A 22,506-nucleotide genomic window follows, 5' to 3' on the forward strand; every position below is an offset into this window, starting at 1 on the left:
TTATGAAAGGTCTGTGCCAGCCATCTGTCTTTGGGTGTGTGTGTGGTTCTCTGTATCTGTTTATGAGTGTGTGAGAAACCCTGCTTAGAAAGAAGTTAGTTATAACAATGTAATAGCAATATGCTTGTGTTATTTAAATGGTATTTATTACACTAACCACACGCTTAATCTTAAATTAAGACCAAACACCAAATATTTGTTTCCATTCATTTTTACTACATAGCCCATTTATGCTGTGGTAACTGGAAACCCTGATCCGGGTACAAATTAACGTAAAGGCTGCGTAAACTTTGTTTTGCGGCATTGCGCGAACGTTTACAGGAGTCTTTTTTTTAATTATTATTTTTTAAACCTTTTCCTCCCCAATTTCGTGATATCCAATTGTTAGTAGTTACTATTTTGTCTCATCGCTACAACTCCCGTACGGGCTCGGGAGAGACGAAGGTCGGAAGCCATGCGTCCCCCGAAACACAACCCAACCAAGCCGCACTGCTTCTTAACACAGCGAGCATCCAACCCGGAAGCCAGCCGCACCAATGTGTCGGAGTCAGGCGATGCAACGATGATCCAATGACACCTTTGTAAGGTAACTGTAATATCCATATGTGTAAACATACTGAATTGTAATTGGATGCATTTTACCGCCGTATCATACTGCGCTATGATTGGGTAAGACCACCCAGGTGTTGAGGTCATCTTCGGTTGATCAATGTATGAGACATGCCAGTTATAGCTAGCTAATAAAGAGCTACGTTTAGAAATATCCTGTCGTACTGCATTTTATTATTTTGTACAAAGCGTGCAAGACAGTAACTATACCCTGCTAATGTATGTTAAGCTACTTTTATGTATTGCAGTTTGTTTTAACTTTACTGTAGGTTATTGTTTAGCTGTCTGCTGTGATCTACATAATATATTAGAGTAGAGTAAAGCATTGGCTAACTGTTAGCCACAACACCAGCAGCTGTGTCTAGCCAAAAAGTAAACTAAAAGCTAAGTTAGCCAACTAGCTAGCGTTTTATGAGTATGTGCACGTAAGGACAACCGCAGCATAGGATGGCAACCGTGTGACTAGGCTAATTAATGCCGTGATTAAGCACCTTCTGTTTACACTTTGTTTTGAGTTCACCTTCTAGGCAACTATGTTAACGTAGTTATGTGTTTCAGCACTGAAAGTCACCAGTGTGCTGTCCAATTGTCCCTAGCCTTTGGGACCATGGCTTATCCATTAAGGAGTGAAGTGGTCAGGCTGTATAAAAATGTAAGCATAACTTTGTCCCTTTCAATTTCTTCTTCGCGTGACCTTTTGTCTAAAGTATAACAGGACGTCCAGAAATCAAATGACCACTACTTTAAGATTAAGATAACTTTATTGGTAAATTGCACACAAGGTCCAATCATAATTTAACATCACCTTTTAACTGAACCCCTCCGAAAGAAACGCACACATACAGACTGGGCGCCAGGGGGAGCTGTGTTGTGGGAGGTGGGGGCAAGTGCCTTGCTCAAGGGTACATCGTCAGGCATTTGATACCAGCTCACTTCCTGCCAGATTTTCAGTCGGACCTGGGATTCGAACCGGCAACCTTCCGGTTGCTGGCTCACCTCTCTCACCGCTAGGCTACCTGCCCTAACGCACTTTTTTTTTGTTTTAAATATACGTTTCTACCACCTTCTCTGGCCATTCGTAAGTGCATGTAACTTTTGGTCAATGGGTAATTGTCACTGTTCTACTCCTCCAACAGCTCCTCTACCTTGGACGGGAGTATCCCAAAGGCGCTGGCTACTTTAGGGATAGACTGAAGTCTGCATTTTTGAATAACAAAGATGTGAAAGACCCAAAGATGATCAAACAAATGATAGCCCGAGGGGAGTTTGTCATCAAGGAGTTGGAAGCACTTTACTACCTGAGGAAGTACAGAGCCATGAAAAAGCGGTACTACGAACCTGAGGAATGACTGGCCACACTTGACACCACTGCCTTGAAATGTGACAATAACAAAGTTATGGTGCCCTCTATGAAGAGGTTTTATTAAGAAGGGTCTAAGAAGCCACCTGACCAGTCCATCAAACACCAGAATGATTGAAGGCCATATTAAGGTTGAATAGAAGCCATGACAGTGTATTCACTGTACAACAGTATATGCTGTTTAATATGCTTTCCTTGTACCAAGCATACTTGAAACAGTATACTGGCTTTTGTAGTCTTGTATTTTCCTTTTTATACAATATTTTTACACAGATCAACTTTGCCAAAACCACCATAAAACCACCTCTAAGAATATTTATTTGAAACTGCTGGAAAAATATTTTGGGGATCTGAAAAAACCTTCAATGTGGAATGAGAATACTAAAACATAGCAGCGATCCTGAGTTGCTTCATTCAAGTAGAATAACTTCATGTGGGTGGACAATTCTGAGGTTTTAATAAAAAAACTAAAAAAAACATTTTAACTCTTATCTGGTGAATGTTATTGTAGGATGTCAATCTTCAGAATATAAAATTAAACTTAACAGTCTTAAAGTCTTGTAAACACCTTAACACATGAGAGGTTGTCGCGTTGTACGTCCGGTGAGGTCCAGGTCATGTTCCGTGGTCACTTGGGCTCAGTCACCACTGCACTCGGACATGTCAATTCGGCAGATAGGGCATGTGGAGTTTTCCTGCCAACAGCAAACAACCAGGTGTATTTTTTCCTAATAGATTTCATGTTATCTTATAGTTTACCATTTACCTTGTACAAACTCAAGGTTCAATAGTTAATGACATTTTAAATGGTGAGAACACCAACTGTTGTGTAACTGCATTGTAACAGTGCTGTCTAAATATGTTGTGTGTGTGTGTTGGGGCCGGCTTATTTTGCACCACAGAAAAAGTGTACCTTTAACCAGCGGTCGATGCATTGCATATGGTAGTTATGGAGGCATGGGAGCATCCTCAGCAGTTCCCCCTCTGTATAGTCCGAGAAACAGATCTGACACCTGTACACAGAGGAAAACATTATCACTGGAGAACACTAAGAGAACACAGTAGTAGTAGTGTTGTCACTAAACCAGAATTTTGACTTCGATACTGTCTCTTTAAACCCATTAATGACATTTATGACAGCACAAGCTCCCACAGTCAGTTGAGTTAGGCGAGGAAGAGATGTGACAGACGAAGGGGGGCAGTATCTATAGACGTGACAGAGACGATTAAAGGTGCACTATGCAGATATTGTTCTGCCATTTCCTGGTTGCTAAAATTAAAATCATTCACCTAATTACAGTTTATATGACAAAGCAAGCATAGTGTAGACAGTGTACCATCTAAACCGCTGTGAAATATACTGTATGTAATATATAGTGCCTTCAGAAAATATTCAGACCCCTTAACTTTTTCCACATTTTGTTACGTTACAGCCTTATTCTAAAATGTATTAAATTGTTTTATTTCTTCGTCAATCTACACACAAGGCTACAGGAAGGCCAAAAAGATCACCAAGGACATCAACCACATCCTGTTCACCCCGCTATGATACAGAAGGCGAGGTCAGTGCAGGTGCATCAAAGCTGGGACTGAGAAGCTGTTTCAGTCTCTATCTCAAGGCCATCAGACTGTTAAATGGCCATCACTAGCCGGCTACCACCCGGTTACTCAACCCTGCACCTTACAGGCTGCTGCCCTATATACATAAAACATTGAATCACTGGCCACTTTAAAAATGGAACACTAGTCACTTTAATAATGTTTACACACGGCTTTACTCATCTTATAATGTATACTGTATTTTATTCCACTGTATTTTAGTCAATGCTACTCCAACATCGTCCTAATATTATATCTGCACAGCTATTTCCAGGTCTCTACAGAGATGTTCAATCAGGGTCAAGTCCAGCTCTGGCTGGGCCGCTCAAGGACATTCAGAGACTTGTCCCAAAGCCACTCCTGCGTTGTCTTGGCTGTGTGCTTGGGGTAGTTGTCCTGTTGGAAGGTGAACCTTCACCCTGGTCTGAGGTCCTGAGCGCTCCGGAGCAGGTTTTCATCAAGGATCTCTGTACTTTGCTCTGTTCATCTTTCCCTCAATCCTGACTAGTCTCCTAGTCCCTGCCACTGAAAAACATCCCCACAGCATGATGCTGCCACCACCATGCTTCACCGTAGGGATGGTGCCAGGTTTCCTCCAGATGTGATGCTTGGCATTCAGGCGCTCCAAGCGGGATGACACTCCAAGCAGGCTGTCATGTGCCTTTTACTGAGGAGTGGCTTCCGTCTGGGAACTCTACCATAAAGGCCTGATTGGTGGAGTGCTGCAGAGATGGTTGTCCTTTTGAAAGGTTCTCCCATCTCCATAGAGGAACTCTGGAGCTCTGTCAGAGTGACCATCGGGTTCTTGGTCACCTCCTTGACCAAGGCCCTTCTCCCCTGATTGGCCAGGCGGCCAGTACTGGGAAGAGTCTTGGTGGTTCCAGACTTCTTCCATTTAAGAATGATGGAGGCCACTGTGTTCTTGGACCTTCAATGCTGCAGAAATGTTTTGGTATCCTTCCCCAGATCTGTGCCTCGACACAATCCTGCCTCGGAGCTCTACGGACAATTTCTTCGACCTCATGGCTTGGTTTTTGCTCTGACATGCCCTGTCAATTGTGGGACCTTACATAGACAGGTGTGCGTCTTTCCAAATCATGTCCAATCAATTGTTTTTCGCACAGGTGGACTCAAAAATCAAGGATGATCAATGGAAACAAGATGCACCTGAGCTCAATTTCGAGTCTCATAGCAAAGGGTGTGAATACTTACGGAAATAAGGCGTCTGTTTATTTTTAATACATTTGCAAAAATTTTAAAAAATATATATTTTTGCTTTGTCATTATGGGGTATTGTGTGTAGAATGACGAGAAAGGATTTATTTAATCAATTTTAGAATTAGGCTGTAATGTAACAATGTGGGAAAAGTAAAGGGGTCTGAATACTTTCCAAATGCACTGTATACACACACATTTTGCATGTGTTATTGCAGTGGCAGAGAAATGCTTGTTTCTAGCGCCACGCGACCAATAAAATTGTCATTTGTATTCCTATTAACTTCCAGTTTAGTGAGAGCGGCTTTATCGCAATGCTAAGTCATACCGGCCAACTTACTGCCTGCTTGAACGGCAATAACTCAGATAAACATGAAATGACCCTGGGAATCGATACAGAGCTCAGATGCACAAAAGCAATATAACATTCAAAATGGGTGAATCTTTAACTTCTGTGCAGCATGAGTGGGGAGCTAACTTCCAGTGCTCTAGCAATAAGTGGAGCAGGCAAAAGGCATGAACTTTGCGCTCGTTGTTCATGTAGTAATGAAAAGTACTGAAGTATATAGTGCTACACTAATCTGAAGCGTGCTGATATTCTGAGCAAGTAAATTGATGTATTTTAATTAGAACTGGTGAACTGCACTGCTTCATCTTTATTGGAAACTATGATGAGTTTAATCAATGTGTCACTGCTTAGGCTGGAACAATATCCTGTGCTCAGACAGCCCCATCTTACATTATGGAAAAGGTACTCGTTTGTGACTTACTGTGTCTTTCCTGCACTATGTGCTGGGTCGTAGGTTTTCGTAGGCAGCCTCTCAATCTCTCTTTCACTCAGGGTTTTCTTGGCCACAACAGCACCCTGGCCCTCCTCAAAGGCCAGTAGAGCCTGAGAGATCAAAACAGAGCATACACACATGAACCAAAACCCACATTATTAAGACAATAATGGGGTTACTAGGGATGCAAGACATAAATCAATGCAAGAAAAATGCTGGAAAACCTATGTAAGAGTTTGACTGCAAAACAGAAGGTGTGATGCCTACATGGGGAGGACAAAAGCTTAGTTTGTTTCACAAATGGACCCAGGCAGGTTGTACCTCATAGTCGTCTCCCTGACTGTCATCAAAGAGGGAAGAGACCGCATGACGGGGGTTTCTGCGACGAGGAGTGCGAGATCGGCCTCTTCCTCTGCGCCTTCCCATCAACTCTGAATGATTCAACACACACTTAACACACATACACACCACAGCAACAAAACTGTTTTCTAACTAAGTAGTGCATCAAGCATACCAGTAAATTTCACACTACTGTGGTTGTTGTTCAGTAACATACCTTCCTCTAATCCCGCGACGAGAGGCGAAAACGCTGCGTAGTTCACTGCTGAGGGCCAGGGTGACATCCAGTTCATCCCTAAATGAGGATCATACTGGAGGGGGACAGAACAATAATCAGACCAGTTCACACAGCAGCGCAATTCAAAATAATAACAGTGGAATCCCCATTCAGTGTCACATTGAGTGTGTACGTGCTTTTGAACATAATACTCACTGGGTAGTTGTGGTGGGGTCTGTTGGGCGGCATGGCTTCCTGCTGTCTCCTTTGTTCCTGCTGCAGTTGCTCCTCTCGGTCAAACTGTTCCTACAGAGAAAAAAAATCCATCATCACACAGGCTAATCAGGAGACTGAAGCTTTTATGGTTTTATGTGAAAGTCATTAATTCAGTTCCAAACCTGAATGTACTGATTAAGATTGAATTAGCCTGAAGTAGAGAACCCAACAGTGTGTTGTCAACCAGTGTTGACTTAAAGCAAGCTTGTTTTAAAAAGATGAGTTATCCCTACCTGAAGACTGCGCGCAAATGCCTCATCTTCCTTCAACTGCACCGCGCGAACCACAGCCTCTACAATGACATCATCATCGTTGTCACTGATGACCACCTCGTCATATTTGGGCGGCATTGCTTCGGCTGTTGAGAGAAGAGTAGTCAGAGGGTCCAGAGACACACCAAGGATAAGCTTATGGTTCTGCTGTTGTCTGTGAATTCTGTTTGAGTCAGGTTGGTCAATGTGTAGTGAGTCACTTAAAAGTGACCTAGAATCTACTCTGCAGTTAACTTTTAGGTAGGTCTACATAGTCTATATCGGACCCGTAACATTTCGAAGTAGCGTCCTATTAAAGAGCTAAACTTATTTTCGCCTTAGTATGTGTGTCATCTTCTTACCCGTAGAGAAAGGAACCTCCCAGCCAGCAACATGACTCTCTTTCTCTGTGCCTGGCAGGAATGACACGGAGTCTGTGGTGAGGTTTGTTGGAGCTCGGGCAAATGTGGAGGCCTTGGAGGTGGACTTGGTAGAGGCTGCTCTTTTACAGGTCCTCTTCCTGCCTCTGTTGTAACTAGGGAGCCCAGGTTCCACTGTGGATTCTGCCACAGGAGCCTGAGACGATGCGTTTCTGCAAAATCCTTCCCCGGCTGTCATTTCCTGCGAGGCAGGGGGCGCACCAAGGGAGGATGAGGGTGGTGATGATGAATAAGAACATGGCATAGAGGAAGGGAGAGGAGGTTCCAGCCAGGTAACCAGAGAAGAGTCTGTTGTCATGAGAGATGAAGCAGCAACAAAACCACTGGTTGCCCACGAGGTGCCTGGTTTGGCTTCACCTCTCATGCTGGTGGCTGGCATTGACAGCTTTTTGCGTTTTGACATCTGATGAGAGGTGGGGGACATGATGAGAGATTTGTCCTCTCGACTGGGAGGTGGGCTGAGAGAAACCTGCAAAAAAAGGGCAAGGTCAGGCTGTGGCGACATTCAGCGACTCAACTTTACATTTCTGTTGCAAGACTTGAGATGTCACACTTGGATTTTATAGTAAATTGTTGCCTTCAGAATGTATTCAACTTACCGATCCAAAGTTTTCAAACCTATTGTACCGCCGTCTCCTTCTGAGGCACTGAGGGCTGCACAAGCAAAATGAGAACATTTTTAGGAATATAGCTCTACAGTCTTGCTTCGTAAGGTACACAGACAGAAACGGGAGCTGGATCTTTATTGCACCGATGGTAGTAAGTGTTCCTAGTAAATACAGGACCATAATATGCTCAGCAGAAGTGTACCTGGGCGTCTCAAGGATGACGACAGGTGGCTCGTTGAGGGTGCCAAAGTCATTAAGATCACCAAAGAGCAGGTCTTGCTCATCCAGTAGGCATGCCTGATTCAGGGGTCCCATGGTGTCTAGTTCCTCCAAGTCCTGAAGTGGACTGCTGGGCTCCAAGTTCTCCAGTGTACTGTCCATGTCTATGAAGATGTAGCTACTAGCTTGTGTATGGTCCACACACTGTCAAAGCTGCAATGTGCAAACCAACACACATTCACACCATTTTATGTTGTAAATGACAAAGTTAGAGCAGTCTACTTGTTCATAATCAAGCAGTCTTAACGAGGTTTGCTACTGTATATCATTAATCCTAAATTGCATAAGGTGCCTCTGGAGAAGTTACTAGCTGGGTAGTCCAGTTAATCACTTAATTGGTATATACAGCCTGAAACTAATGGCTGCAAAAGTGTGTAATTGTTCCTTACAAGCCAGAATGTTAAAAAATAAATTAAAAAAAACATTTAAACTTACTCTACCGATTGTTTGTGTAGTTTGTACTTCAGCTGCTCATATTTGAGATAAAATATTCACAGGAAAGTATTGTTAGGTGTATGGTTTGGTTCCAAGGTAAAAAAGGTTTAAAAAAAAAAAATGTATACTGAATATTTGGCTCCCTCGTCAATCGCTATTGAACCAAGTATGCCATGACAATTGAATATTCTGAATTAGGGGAGGGAGAACAATCCACACCTTTTTATTGCATGCTTGGTTCAATAGCTATCGAAGAGAGAAAAAAAAAGAATGGTTCTCTAAAAAGTTGGGTAAACAATACTTTCCTTTGGATATCTTGTCTCAATTTTAAGCAGCTGAAGGACAAACCGCATAGACAACAGGTATAGTACATTTAAATGTAATTTGAGTCAACATGCTGGCTTGTAAGGAACATTTATACAATTTTGCAGGCATTAGTTTCAAGCAACATTGCCTTTGGAAAGTATTTACACCCCTCTACTTTTCCCACATTTTTTTATGTTTTATTTTGAGATTTTATAAACGATACAAAACATACACACGAAAACATCACACCTGCCCAGACCCACTAGCCCCCATCCCTATCTCCATATCACTTTCTGCCACATGGCCTCAAACTGCACAGTTGTTTGTCTCCATCGCCCAGATAATAAAGCTTTTGATCTTTCCATTGCGTGAACGACAGATTGGCTGATTTCCAGTTTTTGAGAATACTTTAAAAAAAAATAATAATAATTGATGAGAAGAGTATTATTCAACCCCTCGGGTAACACACTGCAACCTCATATGTCATGCCTTAAAATATACAAACAGACGAATTAAAAACAAACTTATATTGTAATATATATATATTTTTTTACATTCCCAGAAGGCATGAATTATTGAGTCAATAGTAGTTTTACACTTCAGACGACTGCCATTGTGCTGTACAACTTGCAAATTGTCTCTTGTATAATACATTCTATACAAACTAATCTTTTTAGTTATGTTCCAACATTCCCTCTATTTGGTGCCAATACCAGTTATTTTTTAATCTTGATTCCAATAGTTTTTTTTTTTTTAAAGAGATGATCAGTATTATAGGATCTCTGCAAGGTTTTATAGCTTACCTTTAATATGAATATCATTTTCTGACTCAAATAGGATTCTCTCAAGATTGCTCGGATGGCCAAAAGATTTAAAATCAACATTGAGTTAAAAATTACAACTTACTTAAAGGCTGAATTTTAAATGGATTAAATTGAGATTGTCACTGGCCTAGACACACAATAACCCATAATGTCAAAGTGGAATTATGTTTTTAGAAATGGTAACGAATTAATAAAAAATTAAAAGCTGAAATGTCTTGAGTCTAAGTATTCAACACCTTTGTTATGGCAAGCCTAAATAAGTTCACGAGTAAACATTTGCTTAACAAGTCACATAATAAGATGCAATGATAGTGTTTAAAACCTCTACAGGACCGGTGTCCTCCCCCGCGGGACAGTTGAGCTAACGTACGCTAATGTGATTAGCATGACTTAAGTAACAAGAACATTTCCCAGGACATAGACATGTCTTATATGGGCAGAAAGCTTAAATTCTTGTTAATCTAACTGCACTGTACAATTTAGAGTAGCTATTACAGTGAAAGATTACCATCCTATTGTTTGAGGAGAGTGCACAGTTATGTACTTAAATGTATCTATAAATCAATTAGGCACATTTGGGCAGACTTGATACAACATTTTGAACAGTAATGCAATGGTTCATTGGAGCAGTCAAAAACTTTGCACATACACTGCTGCCATCTAGCGGCCAAAATCTAAATTGTGCATAGACTCAAGTCATATAATGGCCTTTCTCTTGCATTTCAAAGATGAAAAAAATAAAACGCATGTTTTTTTCTTTGTATTATCTTTTACTAGATATGTGTTATTCTCCTACATGAATTTCACATTTCCACATACTTAAGTGTTTCCTTTCAAATGGTATCAAGAATATGCATATCCTTGCTAGCTTTGGGTATGTCATTTTGGACGAAAATTGAAAAAAAGGGTCTGATCCTTGAGGTTTTTAACATGATATATATATACATACATACATACATACATTTGAAGTCGGAAGTTTACATACACTTAGGTTGGAGTCATTAACTTCTCTAGGATAGGGGGCAGCATTTTCATGTTTGGATGAAACGCATACCCAAATTCAACTGCCAGCTACTCATCCCCAGAAGATAAGATATGCATATTATTAGTAGATTTCGATAGAAAACACTCTGAAGTTTCTAAAACTGTTTGAATCATGTCTGTGAGTATAACAGAACTTATTTAGCAGGCGAAACCCCCGAGGACAAACCATTCAGATTTAATTTTTTGGGGGGGTCACTCTTTTCAATGGATATTCATTGGGAATACAGATTTCTAATTGACCTTCTTGCAGTTCCTACCGCTTCCACTGGATGTCAACAGTCTTTAGAAATTGGTTGAGGGTTTTTCCTTTGTGTAATGAAGAAGTACGGCCATCTTGATTGAGGGTCACTCAAAGTGTCCTGTTTGTTAGAGGCGCATGACCAGAAGGCTAGCTACAGTTTGTTTTAATCCTGTATTGAACACAGATCATCCCGTCTTCAATTTGATCGATTATTTACGTAAAAAAATACCTAAAGTTGTATTACAAAAGTAGTTTGAAATGTTTTGGCAAAGTTTACAGGTAACTTTTGAGATATTTTGTAGTCACGTTTCACAAGTTGGAACTGGTGTTTTTCTGGACCAAACGCGCCAAATAAATGGACATTTTGGATATATATCGACGGAATTAATCGAACAAAAGGACCATTTGTGATGTTTATGGGACATATTGGAGTGCCAACAAACAGAAGCCCGTCAAAGGCATGAATTATATATTTTATTTCTGCGTTTTGTGTCGCGCCTGCAGGGTTGAAATATGCTTCTCTCTCTTTGTTTACTATGGTGCTAACTCAGATAATAGCATCGTTTGCTTTCGCCGAAAAGCCTATTTGAATTCTGACATGTTGGTGGGATTCACAACCAGTGTAGCTTTAATTTGGTATCTTTCATGTGTGATTTAATGAAAGTTAGATTTTTATAGTAATTTATTTGAATTTGTCACTGCATTTCCTCTGGCTTTTGGCCAAGTGAGACACTCTTTGGCTGGAAAAATGGCTGTGTTTTTCTGTGGCTATGTACTGACCTAACATAATCGCAAGGTGTGCTTTCGCCGTAAATCCTTTTTGAAATCAGACATGTTGGCTTATTTAAAAGCATAATTGAGAAATAATTCATCTATAATTCATCTAAGTTGACATACATTTTGGCCTTCCCACAGCCACCTTTAAGACTCCATAATGTTTCATCTGTAGATGCTATACCGCTTGCTCTGTAATGAGTAGTATTTTTATTTTATTTTTTTAAATGTAAATAAATGAATATTGAAAAATATAAACAATTTTTTGGAGGATTTGGCTATTTTTGTTTTATACGTTGTTGAATATAATATACTCTACAAGCATATTTAAGGTCTAGAGTGGATCTATGCTAGATTGAAAGTTATGGCCCAATTTGTAGAGAGAAAATGGAATACTAGGCAATGTAACCAATCACAGCCTTCCTTTTACTTGTATCACTGCACATCCTGCAAATGGGTTACCACATTTACTGTTGGTAATGCTGACAAATTGGATCATAACTCTAAAAGTAGCCGACAGCCCACTCTGGAACGTCGATATGTCCATTTAATATATTATGTTCAACAATACATTGAAACATTTGCCAAATCAAATTGTGTGTTTTCAATATTCATGTTTTATATTCTTCAATATTCATAAATTAATGTAAAAAAAGTTACTGAAATCTAAATACTACGTATTACAGAGCAAGCCGTAAAGCTTCATATGACACCAATGTTTGCTGTGTAGCACCTACAGATTAAACAATATGAAGTCTTAAAGGAGGCCTGGGTAAGGCCAAAATTGAATAAATATGCCAACTTTGATAAATTATGCTTTTAGATTAAAACATTTAAATATACAGTTCCTTCAGAAAGTATTCACACCTCTTGACTTTTTCCACATTTTGTTGTTACAGCCTGAAATAAAAATGCATTAAATCAAGATTTTGTTGTCACTGGCATACTCCAGAATGTCAAAGTGTTATGTTTTTTCTCCATTTTTACAAATTAATTAAAAATGAAAAGCTGAAATGTCTTCAGTCAATAAGTATTCAACCCCTTTGTTAGGGCAAGCCTAAATAAGTTAGAGTAAAAATGTGCTTAACAAATTATATAAGTTGCATGGACTCACTGTGTACAGATCATTGTATGTGTGGGGGTAAAGAGATGAGGTAGTCACTCAAAAATCACATTAATTTAATGACTACCTCATCTCTGTACCCCACACATGCAATTATCTGTAAGATCCCTCAGTCGAGCAGTGAATTTCAAACACAAAGACCAGGGATGGTTTTGAAATGCCTCGCAAAGGGCACCTATTGGTAGATGGGTAAAAAAAAAAGCAGACATTGAATATCCCTTTGAGCATGGTGAAGTTATTAATTATAGATCAATATTGTAGTTATTCCACAATACTAACCTAAATGACAAAGTTAAAAGGAAGCCTGTACAGAAAAACATGTATCCTGTTTGCAATAAGGCACTAAAGTAAAACTGAAAAAAATGTGGGAAAGAAAGTAACTTTATGTCCTGAATACAAAGCGTTAAGTTTGAGGTAAATCCAACACATCACTGAGTACCACCCTTCATATTTTCAAGCATGGTGGTGGCTTCATCATGTTATGTGTATGCTTGTCATCAGCAAGGACTAGGGAGTTTTTTTTAGGATAAAAACAAACAGAATAGAACTAAGCACAGGCAAAATCCTAGAGGAAAACCTGGTTCAGTCTGCATTCCAACAGACACTGGGAGACAAATGCACCTTTCAGCAGGACAATAACCTAAAAACACAAGGTCAAATATACACTGGAGTTGCTTAGAAAAGGTGTGCAAAGCTCTTAGACTTACCCAGAAAAACACTGCCAAAGGTGATTCTAACATGTATTGACTAAGGGGGTTGAATACTTATCTAATTAAGCTATATTAGTGTTATTTTTCTATGTATTTTATTATACAAATGTTACAATTTTTCTTCCACTTTGACATTGCAGAGTACTTTGTGTAGATCCTTGGACAACATTTTTTTGTCCAAGATTTTAATCCCACCTTGTAACACATTGAGAAACTCTAGGGGTGTGAATACTTTAAAGTCACTGTACTGTATATACCAATTAATTGTGTATTACAGCCTGATTAGATCCGACTACTAGCTAGGCAGCTAGCTTAAACGATAACTAGGTTAGTTAGATAACTACCTGTATTTGACCAAAGAATTAGAATAGTTCTATAGGATCCCTTTTTATTTGACTCTGAAATTACTATTTTGACGGCATAAGGATATGACTCATTCGCTTCATGATTTAAATAGTGGGAACGTAACGTCTTAACGTTACATAAGCATATTGATGAGTGTACCTAGCTAGATATTCCCTATTTGAGGTGTGAACCTGTAAACATTAGCTAATTTACTGGCAAGTATGTACTGCACTCTGTTGGTATGCGTTGGCTAGCTAACTGTGCCTGTGGCTACCCGGTGGTATGCTAGCTAACGACTGTTGACTGATCTAATATAAATACAACAAAACTAATACTTTCACATAGATCACACCTTACTTCGTGATTACGATTCAATTGGTCCTTGTTCTCGAGAACCCTCTTGTTAATCCATCTCACAAAATACAACGACTAAACATTCTAGCCAGTTAGCTAGCCAGCTGCTAGTTTCCTTTCTCTTCCAGCGCCAAAACCACAACATTCTGTTTTATTTCCGTTTGTGACGTGTAATGTCCTGTGCTCACTTCCGACATCACTTCATAAAAAATTAACTTACAAGAAGTGGTTTTGAAGAGACCATAATATCAAAGATAATGACAACTCTGTGGTAATATCAGAGTATACATGTTTGAAAACTGTGGTTAAATTCTCCCGTACTCAATATGTAAATTAAAATACCAGTAACCGCCATCACTTGCAAATACGATGTAGATTTATTTAATTCATCATTTTGTATTTACATTATCATTAACGCCATTATCAAGGTACATAAATAAATATAAAAAATCAATTAACCCAACTTATCAGGACCAATAATGAGTCACTGCACACAAAAAAAAACACAGAGACAACCACATATCCATAATTTCAACAACAACAAAATATATATATATATACACACACTATACACTCAAAAACGAGTCCACCTAGCTGAATATACTAGGAATAGAAAAGGGAAACTGATAGGAACTAAATGGAAGCTAGGGGACTCAGGGACAGCAATAAAAAAAAGTCCATCTTTAGGATGTCCCCTGCAACAAGGCAAACCACTCAGTCAAGGGCCCGGTTTCCTGATAGCCATGGAACTTGGTTTAGGAGTGTTTTAATGATGCCTCATTCTTACAACGGCCGAAGATGTAACGTCCGTTTCTCAAAACAACATGCAGAATGAACGTTCACTAAAAGCGTTGTTAGACCATGTGTTGACACTGATAGGATCGAAACAAAAGCAGCGCTGCTCTCAAATCAATTTTCTCCTTTCAAATCTTACTCCAAAATCCTGATGATGGATCAGCTCCTAGAGAGATATTACCACCTGTGGCTGGCTGCAAATATTGAGGCAACTTATAATGCTTACCCAATAATGCACAAAATCACATATTGAGCACATCATTGCGCACATGTTGTTACACATCGAAATATTTTGAGGCAAAAATTACAGATACAGACAATAATAGGCAAAATAGAATTCAATTGATTGAACATGACATTGATTTCAATATGATTGAAATATATAGACCCATGTAGCCTATTTATCTTTTAATGCAGTCATCTCAGTTTTAATTTGAAGCATATTTTTATCCTTCACTTGTTTGTAACAATTGCAAAGACTTTAGCAACTTTGTATTTGTAGTCAACTTTGTTCTGAAGTTATCGGCAGTCACAATCAGAGAGATGAACATCTTGATTCTATGTTTAGCAGAGATTTTCTGTAAATAAAGTGACACAAAAGGTCAAAAACATAACGATGCACTTAGCTGTTCTACGAGTGGTGAGGCAGTCGGTAAATAATGAGCGTTTTCAAGTGCAACTTCAGTAACGATGGTTTTGGGAAACAGCTCAGAGATTTAACAATGCTCCTACGAAGATTCTAACGATGAATTTAGCCTTAAGATGCTTTTGGGAAACAGGCCCAGGAGCATAAATATGCAGCGGGAAGTCACATTTATTTGCATGGTGTTAGGCTGAGGTTACTGTCCGCTCTTGAGAGACTCCACCAGCCTAAGGAGTAAGAAGAAACAGAAAATTATACAGTTTTGTTGTTGTATATTGAAAGACTCCTCAGCTTGTCATTCATATTTTTTGTTCCTAATGCAAACCATGTTATTAATTTAATGATAAGTTAAAACTGTCATCATCTTAACAGCTGAAAGACACACACAGACACGCACACAAAAACGGCCTTATTCGTAACTAAACAGCCTCATTCATTTGGTTCCTATTCCATTACCATTCCATGGCCTCGTCCAACCCTGTTCCCTTGGTGGCGGAGGTCTTGAAGATCTGCCACTTTCTGTCTTTGAGTGCTGGCAGGCCCAGGGAATTGGCGACCTCAGTGGGAGTCATGGCCTGCTCCATGTCTTGCTTGTTGGCAAACACCACCAGTATAGCCTTCTTCAGCTCCTCCTCCTGCAGAGAGAATACAGACAGAGCCCTCTATATCTGGAAACCTAGTCTGTGACTGCACATGCTGTTTAGCTCACAATTCCATCAAAATATAGCAAGTACATGGATAAAAAGAGCTAGTGTGAGCCATGGGACCAGTAAACATATTCAAGTATGAACGGCTTTTATACAAGCTACTAAAGCCACATTACTCATACCTCAAGCATAGCCACCAGTTCAGACTTGGAGATTCCCATCCTGTCCCTGTCACTGCTGTCCACTACATAGATAACAGCATCAGTGTTGGAGTAGTAGCAGCGCCAGTAAGGCCTGAAACAGAGAGAGATGCAAGAAGAAACATTAGGGTAACCAATACATTTGTTGGTTGACTCTTGACAAACTGACTGCTGATGGTTGCAATATTCAGATATGTGTGAGACATATGCTACAATAAATAAGTTGAAGTCAGGAATGTCTCAATACCTAATACTGGTCTGCCCTCCAAGATCCCACACCTGGAACTTCAGATTCTTGTATGTCACTGTTTCCACGTTGAAACCAATGGCTGAAAAAGAAGAGAATGGTAAGTCAACAAATTTCTAGTACTGTAGGTTAATCATAACTGTTTGCATGTCATTCTCTGCATGAGCCATTTCAGTGACCAATTTATCTGTTGCAAGACATACCATTGTATGGGCATGCAGGAGTTAGGCCATCAATGTGAGTGTTCCTCAGCACTGAGAAGTTCAGTATTTTCACTCACTGGGAATAGTGGTGACGACCTCCCCAACTTGAAGTCTGTAAAGGATTGTGGTTTTCCCAGCTCCATCCAACCCCAGGATCAGTATCCTCATTTCCCTGGTGCCAAACAGGCCAGAAAAAAGACTGGAGAAGAACCCACCTAGATTTAACAAGGCAGGAGGGATAAAGAAGATTAAAGTGGTAATACTTTACTCATATCATTTGTCAAACTATACAGATAACTTCAAAGGACAAACACTAATGTCAACTGTCAGGTCTGCTAAATGCATCACATTGTGAAAGGAATTCTACTAAAGACATAATAGCACTGTCTGGTATGCATTCACTTTCACGTGTCAGAAAGTTATTATTTTCTTGAATATGTAATACGAGATGCCTGCAGAGCGAGGGTCAAACCAGTAATTCAGGTAGATAGCTGGGTGTTTCTCTTATATATTTTAAGTATAAATTGTACACCATTATTGGCGTGCCATTTAATATAGACCATATGGAAAATTCTCTAAAATCAGATTTTTATATGAATAAAGACTTGCTAAAGTGGCAAGAATCTGCCTTTTGACATGTCCCTCGTCATGTTTTTCAGACTTCTAGGAAGATCACTAACCCCAGCCTTTCACCATTATTGCAAAGCCCTAGTTATGTTGTTGCCATTTTCTTTTGTGGTGGAAAACGGAGCCCGTCGAGCATCACGTTAACCCTGTTGTCCATAGATAGATTAGCTAAAAATATTTTAACAGTTTCAATTTGTGTGAAGCTTGCATTCAATTGCCCCTCCCTGTTGCACACAAGCTTACATGAAAACCTCAACCCTGTTATGGTCAACACTGTTACTTCAAAGGCACTTCATAGTCTTTTTTTACATTTAAATAAATAAATAAATTGCAAGTAAAACAAAAAAGACCAAATGCCAATAAAGTGCCTTTAAAGTAAAAGGGTTGAGGTTTTCATCTTAAATCACGCATAAATCCCCTCGTGACAGGGGGAATATAAGCGTGTTGTGTGCAACAGGGAGGGGCAATTGAATGCAAGCTTCAGCAGATTGAAATTGTTAAAACATTTCTATTCAATCTATCTATGGGCAAGAGGGTTAACGTGTTGCTCGACTGCTCAGTTTTCCACCAAAAAAAACAACAGAAAATGGCAACAAAATAACTAGGGCTTTGCAATGATGGTTAAAATGTTAGGAAAGATTGGGGTTAAGTGGGTTCAAATATTCCTATAAATCTGAAAAACATGAAAACATTTTTCCCATCTTAACCCTTTGAGATGGGAAAACATATTTTTTTATTAAGTTGAAAATTTGCTTTTTATGATAGAATGTTAGGTGAAATTAATAGTTTTCTTGGACAAAGTTACACTACCCAAAATGTACTCTACTAGTGGAACGACCCAGCTAGGAGAGCAACATGTCGACATCTGTATTTTAGACATTGACTGGATAGCAAACGTCCGTCTGGCATACCTCAAAGAATAACCAAATAATCATAATTTATTCATAGGAAATCGTACATTTACCATAACAGCCTACCTAGCTAGCTAATGCTAACACTAAGGCATACAACCAAATATTAAGATAAAACGTTGGCAGATGATGGTCAGACATTAATCAGTGGCTAAACATTGATTTCATGTACAATTTTTTCGATAACTCTAGAAGCAAACTGTAAAGTAGCAACGAATCTTACCCATTTTTGACTAATAACAGTCCCTGCTATCAATCAGTATGCAAAGCTTTTTGTAGGAAAATATGTATTGTATATTGAGTGGCGTCTCTTCTTCTTTCTTTTGGGTTTGTTTACATTGACAGCGCAGTTATTAGGACATTATCGCCACCTATTTTCAGGGATGTACTGGTGATTTGATGGTCTACTCTTTTACATTACAATCATACATTATACGGTACAGTCCCAACATTGTAAATATGAAAAAAGTACACATTAATGTTTGGAGAAAATAACTTATAGCACAAATTGAAGACCACACCGGCAGAGTGGATCAAAGTTTTGATATGGCTGCCTGCATTGACACATCGTGAAATACTCCTGTCTGTATTAAAAATAACTCCTACTCATAATAGTTTCAATAAAAAACATGACATATTATTTAGTGCGAATTGTTTTATAGTCACATAGAATATTGAGTACAATCACACTTCAAAAAGCAGATAAATATATAGGTTAATATACAATAACAGATAAATTGGCTAACAAATATACAAATAAGCAACATGTTAATGAATAAATACAGCATACAATATACAAACAAAAGCTTTAAAAACCTATCTCTGGCTTTCATTTCCAGTGTCTAACTGTCAGTGGGTACTTAAGAACAAATACTTAAGAACTACTTAAGTAGTTTGAGGTATCTGTACTTTACTATTTATATTTTTGACAACTTTTACTTTAAAACAATCCTAAAGAAAGTAATGTACTTTTTACTCCATACATTTTCCCTGACACCCAAAAACACTCGTTACATTTTGAATGCTTAGCAGGACAGTAAAATTGTCTAAATCTAGCGGACTCACTAAATACATGCTTTGTTTGTAAATTATGTCTGAGTGTTGGCGTGGCTATCCGTAAATTAAAAAAAGAAAATTGTGCTGTCTGTTTTGCTTAATATACGGAATGTGAAATTATTTATACTTTTACTTTTGATACTTAAGTATATTTAGCAATTTCATTTACTTTTGATACTAAGTATATCTAACACCAAATACTTTTACTCAAGTAGGATTTCACTGGGTGACTTTCACTTGAGTCATTTTCTATTTAGGTATCTTTACTTTTACTCAAGTATGACAATTGGGTACTTTTTTCACAACTGCCCACATGCTAGAAGTTGCACTGGACTAGAGTATCTACAGTGCCTTGAAAAAGTATTCATTCCCCTTGCCATTTTTCCTATTTTTTTGCATACAACCTGTAATTTAAATGTTTTTTTATTTGGATTTCATGTCATAGGCATACACAAAATAGTTCAAAGCTAAATGAAAAAAATAACTTGTTTAAAAAAAATTCTAAAAAACAAAAAATGGAAAAGTGGTGCGTGCATATGTATTCACCCCCTTTGCGATGAAGCCCCTAAATAAGATCTGGTGCAACCAATTACATTCAGAAGTCACATAATTAGTTAAATAAAGTCCACCTGTGTGCAATCTAAGTGTCACATGATCTGTCACGTGATCTCAGTATACATACACCTGTTCTGAAAGGCTCCAGAGTCTGCAACACCACTAAGCAAGGAGCACCACCAAGCAAGCAGCACCATGAAGACCAAGGAGCTCTCCAAACAGGTCAGGGACAAAGTTGTGGAGAAGTACAGATCAGGGTTGGGTTATATAAAAATAATGAACATCCACGGAGCACCATTAAATCCATTATTATAAATTGGAAAGAATATGGCACCACAACAAACCTGCCAAGAGAGGGCCGCCCACCAAAACTCACAGACCAGGCAAGGAGGGCATTAATCAGAGGCAACAAAGAGACCAAAGATAACCCTGAAGGAGCTGCAAAGCTCCACAGCGGAGATTGGAGTATCTGTCCATAGGACCACTTTAAGCCATATACTCCACAGAGTTGGGCTTTACAGAAGAGTAGCCAGAAAAAAAGCCATTGCTAAAAAAAATAATAATAATAAGCAAACACGTTTGGTGTTCGCCAAAAGGCATGTGGGAGACTCCCCAAACATATGAAAGAAGGTACTCCGGTCAGATGAGACTAAAATGTAGCTTTTTGGCCATCAAGGAAAACGCTATGTCTGACACAAACCCAACACCTCTCATCACCCCGAGAATACCATCCCCACAGTGAAGCATGGTGGTGGCAGCATCATGCTATGGGGATGTTTTTCATCAGCAGGGACTGGGAAACTGGTCAGAATTGAAGGAATGATGGATGGCGCTAAATACAGGGAAATTCTTAAGGGAAACCTGTTTCAATCTTTCAGAGATTTAAGACTGGGACGGAGGTTCACTTCCAGCAGGACAATGATCCTAAGCATACTGCTAAAGCAACACTCGAGTGGTTTAAGGTGAAAAGTTTAAATTGGAATGGCCTAGTCAAAGTCCAAACCTCAATCCAATTGAGAATCTGTGGTATGACTTAAAGATTGCTGTACACCAGTGGAACCCATCCAACTTAAAGGAAAGGGAGCAGTTTTTTCTTGGAGAATGGGCAAAAGTCCCAGGGACTAGATGTGCCAAGCTTATAGAGGCTTGCAGCTGTAATTGCTGCAAAAGGTGGCTCTACAAAGTATTGACTTGGGGGGGTGAATAGTTATGCATGCTAAAGTTACGTTTTTTTGTCTTATTTCTTGTTTGTTTCACAATAAAACATATTTTGCATCTTCAAAGTGGTAGGCATGTTGTGTAAATAAAATGATACAACCCCCCCCAAAAATCAAATTAAATTCCAGGTTGTAAGGCAACAAAACAGGAAAAATGCCAAGGGGGGTGAATACTTTCGCAAGCCACTGTATAATGGGATTTGGTTTGTTTGGTTGATGTGAGGACTGTTAATGTTTGCTGTACTAATGATTCTTATGTGCCGCTTGAAACACAATTCTGGAGAAATTGGTTTACAAACAGCAAAATAATTTTTTAAGTGCAAACTGTATTTTAAAAAAAATCCAATCTGGTTTTTGGGCCCACCACAGCATAGAGACAGCCTTAAAGTGGTAACACAGAAGCCAAACAGCTCTCTGTCCAACTCTTGTATTTAAGTGCTGCATTTGACACTGTTGGTCCTAAATTGGTTTAGGACCTATTGAACCTTTCGAGAGTTTGTCACCCTTGGTGAACATAACTCAAAGAAAATATGTATCACAGGTGGCGTTCCACATGGTTCAATTTTGGGTCCGGTATTGTTCAGTTTATATGTTACCCCTTGGCAGAGTTATCAGAAAGCACAGCATTGATTTTCACTGCTATGCAGACGATACACAACTTTACTTTTCTGTGTCACCAGAGGGTTTTAGTTCCACTGATAAATTATTAGACTGTATTAGTGATTGTAATACTTGGATGGGTCAAAATGTCCTCCAGCTAAAGACCGAGGTACTTATTGTTATAGCCAAAGCACAATGAGAGAATCTGAGAATATGGCCCCACATTTTAATTAATGGGCAATAAAGATTGCCAAGGTGCAGCCGTTTCTCTCTCAGGCTGGTACAGAAAGACTCATCCATGCTTCTATAAGAAGTAGGCTTGACTACTGTAATGCTCACCTGTCTGGTCTACCCAAGAAAGCCATTGGTCAACTGAAAAACATACAGAATGCTGCAGCACAGGTACTGACCAAGTCCAGTTGGAGAGCACACATTACACCCATTTTAAGGTCTCTGCACTGGCTGCTTGTGAGTTTTAGAATTCATTTTAAGATTCTTATATTGGTTTTTAAATCAATTCCCAATTGTGCACCACAATACATGTCAGACATGCTTTTAAGTTATGTACCCAGTAGGTCCCTCAGGTCTACTGTCACTGGCCTTCAAAGCCTAGGACCAAGAGGCATGGAGAGGCAGCCTTTAGTTATTATGCCCCCAGAATACCCTGCCAGAGA

The 22,506-nt window shown here is 39.1% G+C and overlaps 3 protein-coding genes across 4 annotated transcripts; 1 reads left to right on the forward strand and 2 right to left on the reverse strand.

Annotated features, from left to right (window-relative positions):
* Window positions 1-536: 536 nt before the first annotated feature.
* LOC120053272 (LYR motif-containing protein 5B-like) lies at window positions 537-1,958 on the forward strand. The gene is made up of 2 exons (XM_039000412.1): window positions 537-546; window positions 1,693-1,958. The coding sequence occupies exons 1-2, from the start codon at window positions 537-539 to the stop codon at window positions 1,956-1,958; spliced, it is 276 nt and encodes a 91-aa protein (XP_038856340.1).
* On the reverse strand, window positions 1,352-14,270 carry si:ch211-59o9.10 (uncharacterized protein LOC561841 homolog). 2 transcript variants are annotated; one of them, XM_039001408.1, is made up of 11 exons: window positions 14,135-14,270; window positions 7,899-8,128; window positions 7,688-7,742; window positions 7,011-7,557; window positions 6,631-6,755; window positions 6,338-6,427; window positions 6,122-6,215; window positions 5,887-5,996; window positions 5,554-5,675; window positions 2,883-2,982; window positions 1,352-2,664 (listed from the first exon to the last, which is right to left on the reverse strand). In XM_039001408.1, the coding sequence occupies exons 2-11, from the start codon at window positions 8,075-8,077 to the stop codon at window positions 2,608-2,610; spliced, it is 1,479 nt and encodes a 492-aa protein (XP_038857336.1). In that variant the 5' UTR covers window positions 8,078-8,128; window positions 14,135-14,270; the 3' UTR covers window positions 1,352-2,607. The 2 variants fall into 2 exon arrangements, with proteins under 2 accessions (XP_038857336.1, XP_038857337.1); XM_039001409.1 differs by having other exon boundaries at window positions 14,130-14,270.
* Window positions 14,271-15,319: 1,049 nt separating this feature from the next.
* Window positions 15,320-18,723, reverse strand: LOC120054043 (ADP-ribosylation factor-like protein 1). Its single transcript, XM_039001410.1, has 6 exons — window positions 18,628-18,723; window positions 16,944-17,081; window positions 16,664-16,745; window positions 16,399-16,510; window positions 16,026-16,204; window positions 15,320-15,796 (listed from the first exon to the last, which is right to left on the reverse strand). Exons 1-6 carry the CDS (start codon window positions 18,629-18,631, stop codon window positions 15,766-15,768), a joined length of 546 nt encoding a protein of 181 aa, XP_038857338.1. The 5' UTR covers window positions 18,632-18,723; the 3' UTR covers window positions 15,320-15,765.
* Window positions 18,724-22,506: the final 3,783 nt, after the last annotated feature.

This window comes from Salvelinus namaycush, chromosome 9 (assembly GCF_016432855.1).
Source record: "Salvelinus namaycush isolate Seneca chromosome 9, SaNama_1.0, whole genome shotgun sequence".
NCBI lineage: Eukaryota > Metazoa > Chordata > Actinopteri > Salmoniformes > Salmonidae > Salvelinus > Salvelinus namaycush.

Excerpts from the sequence above, each read along its gene's own strand:
- si:ch211-59o9.10 (XM_039001408.1), bottom strand. The coding sequence starts at position 8,077 with ATGGACAGTACACTGGAGAACTTGGAGCCCAGCAGTCCACTTCAGGAC. Across the intron at positions 7,558-7,687 it reads GGTTTGAAAACTTTGGATCG|GTTTCTCTCAGCCCACCTCC; the intron begins GTAAGTTGAATA and ends CTTTTTTTGCAG. Across the intron at positions 5,997-6,121 it reads CGTCGCGGGATTAGAGGAAG|AGTTGATGGGAAGGCGCAGA; the intron begins GTATGTTACTGA and ends TGAATCATTCAG.
- LOC120054043 (XM_039001410.1), bottom strand. Across the intron at positions 16,746-16,943 it reads GGTCGTCACCACTATTCCCA|CCATTGGTTTCAACGTGGAA; the intron begins GTGAGTGAAAAT and ends CTTCTTTTTCAG. Across the intron at positions 16,511-16,663 it reads GGAGGGCAGACCAGTATTAG|GCCTTACTGGCGCTGCTACT; the intron begins GTATTGAGACAT and ends TCTCTGTTTCAG.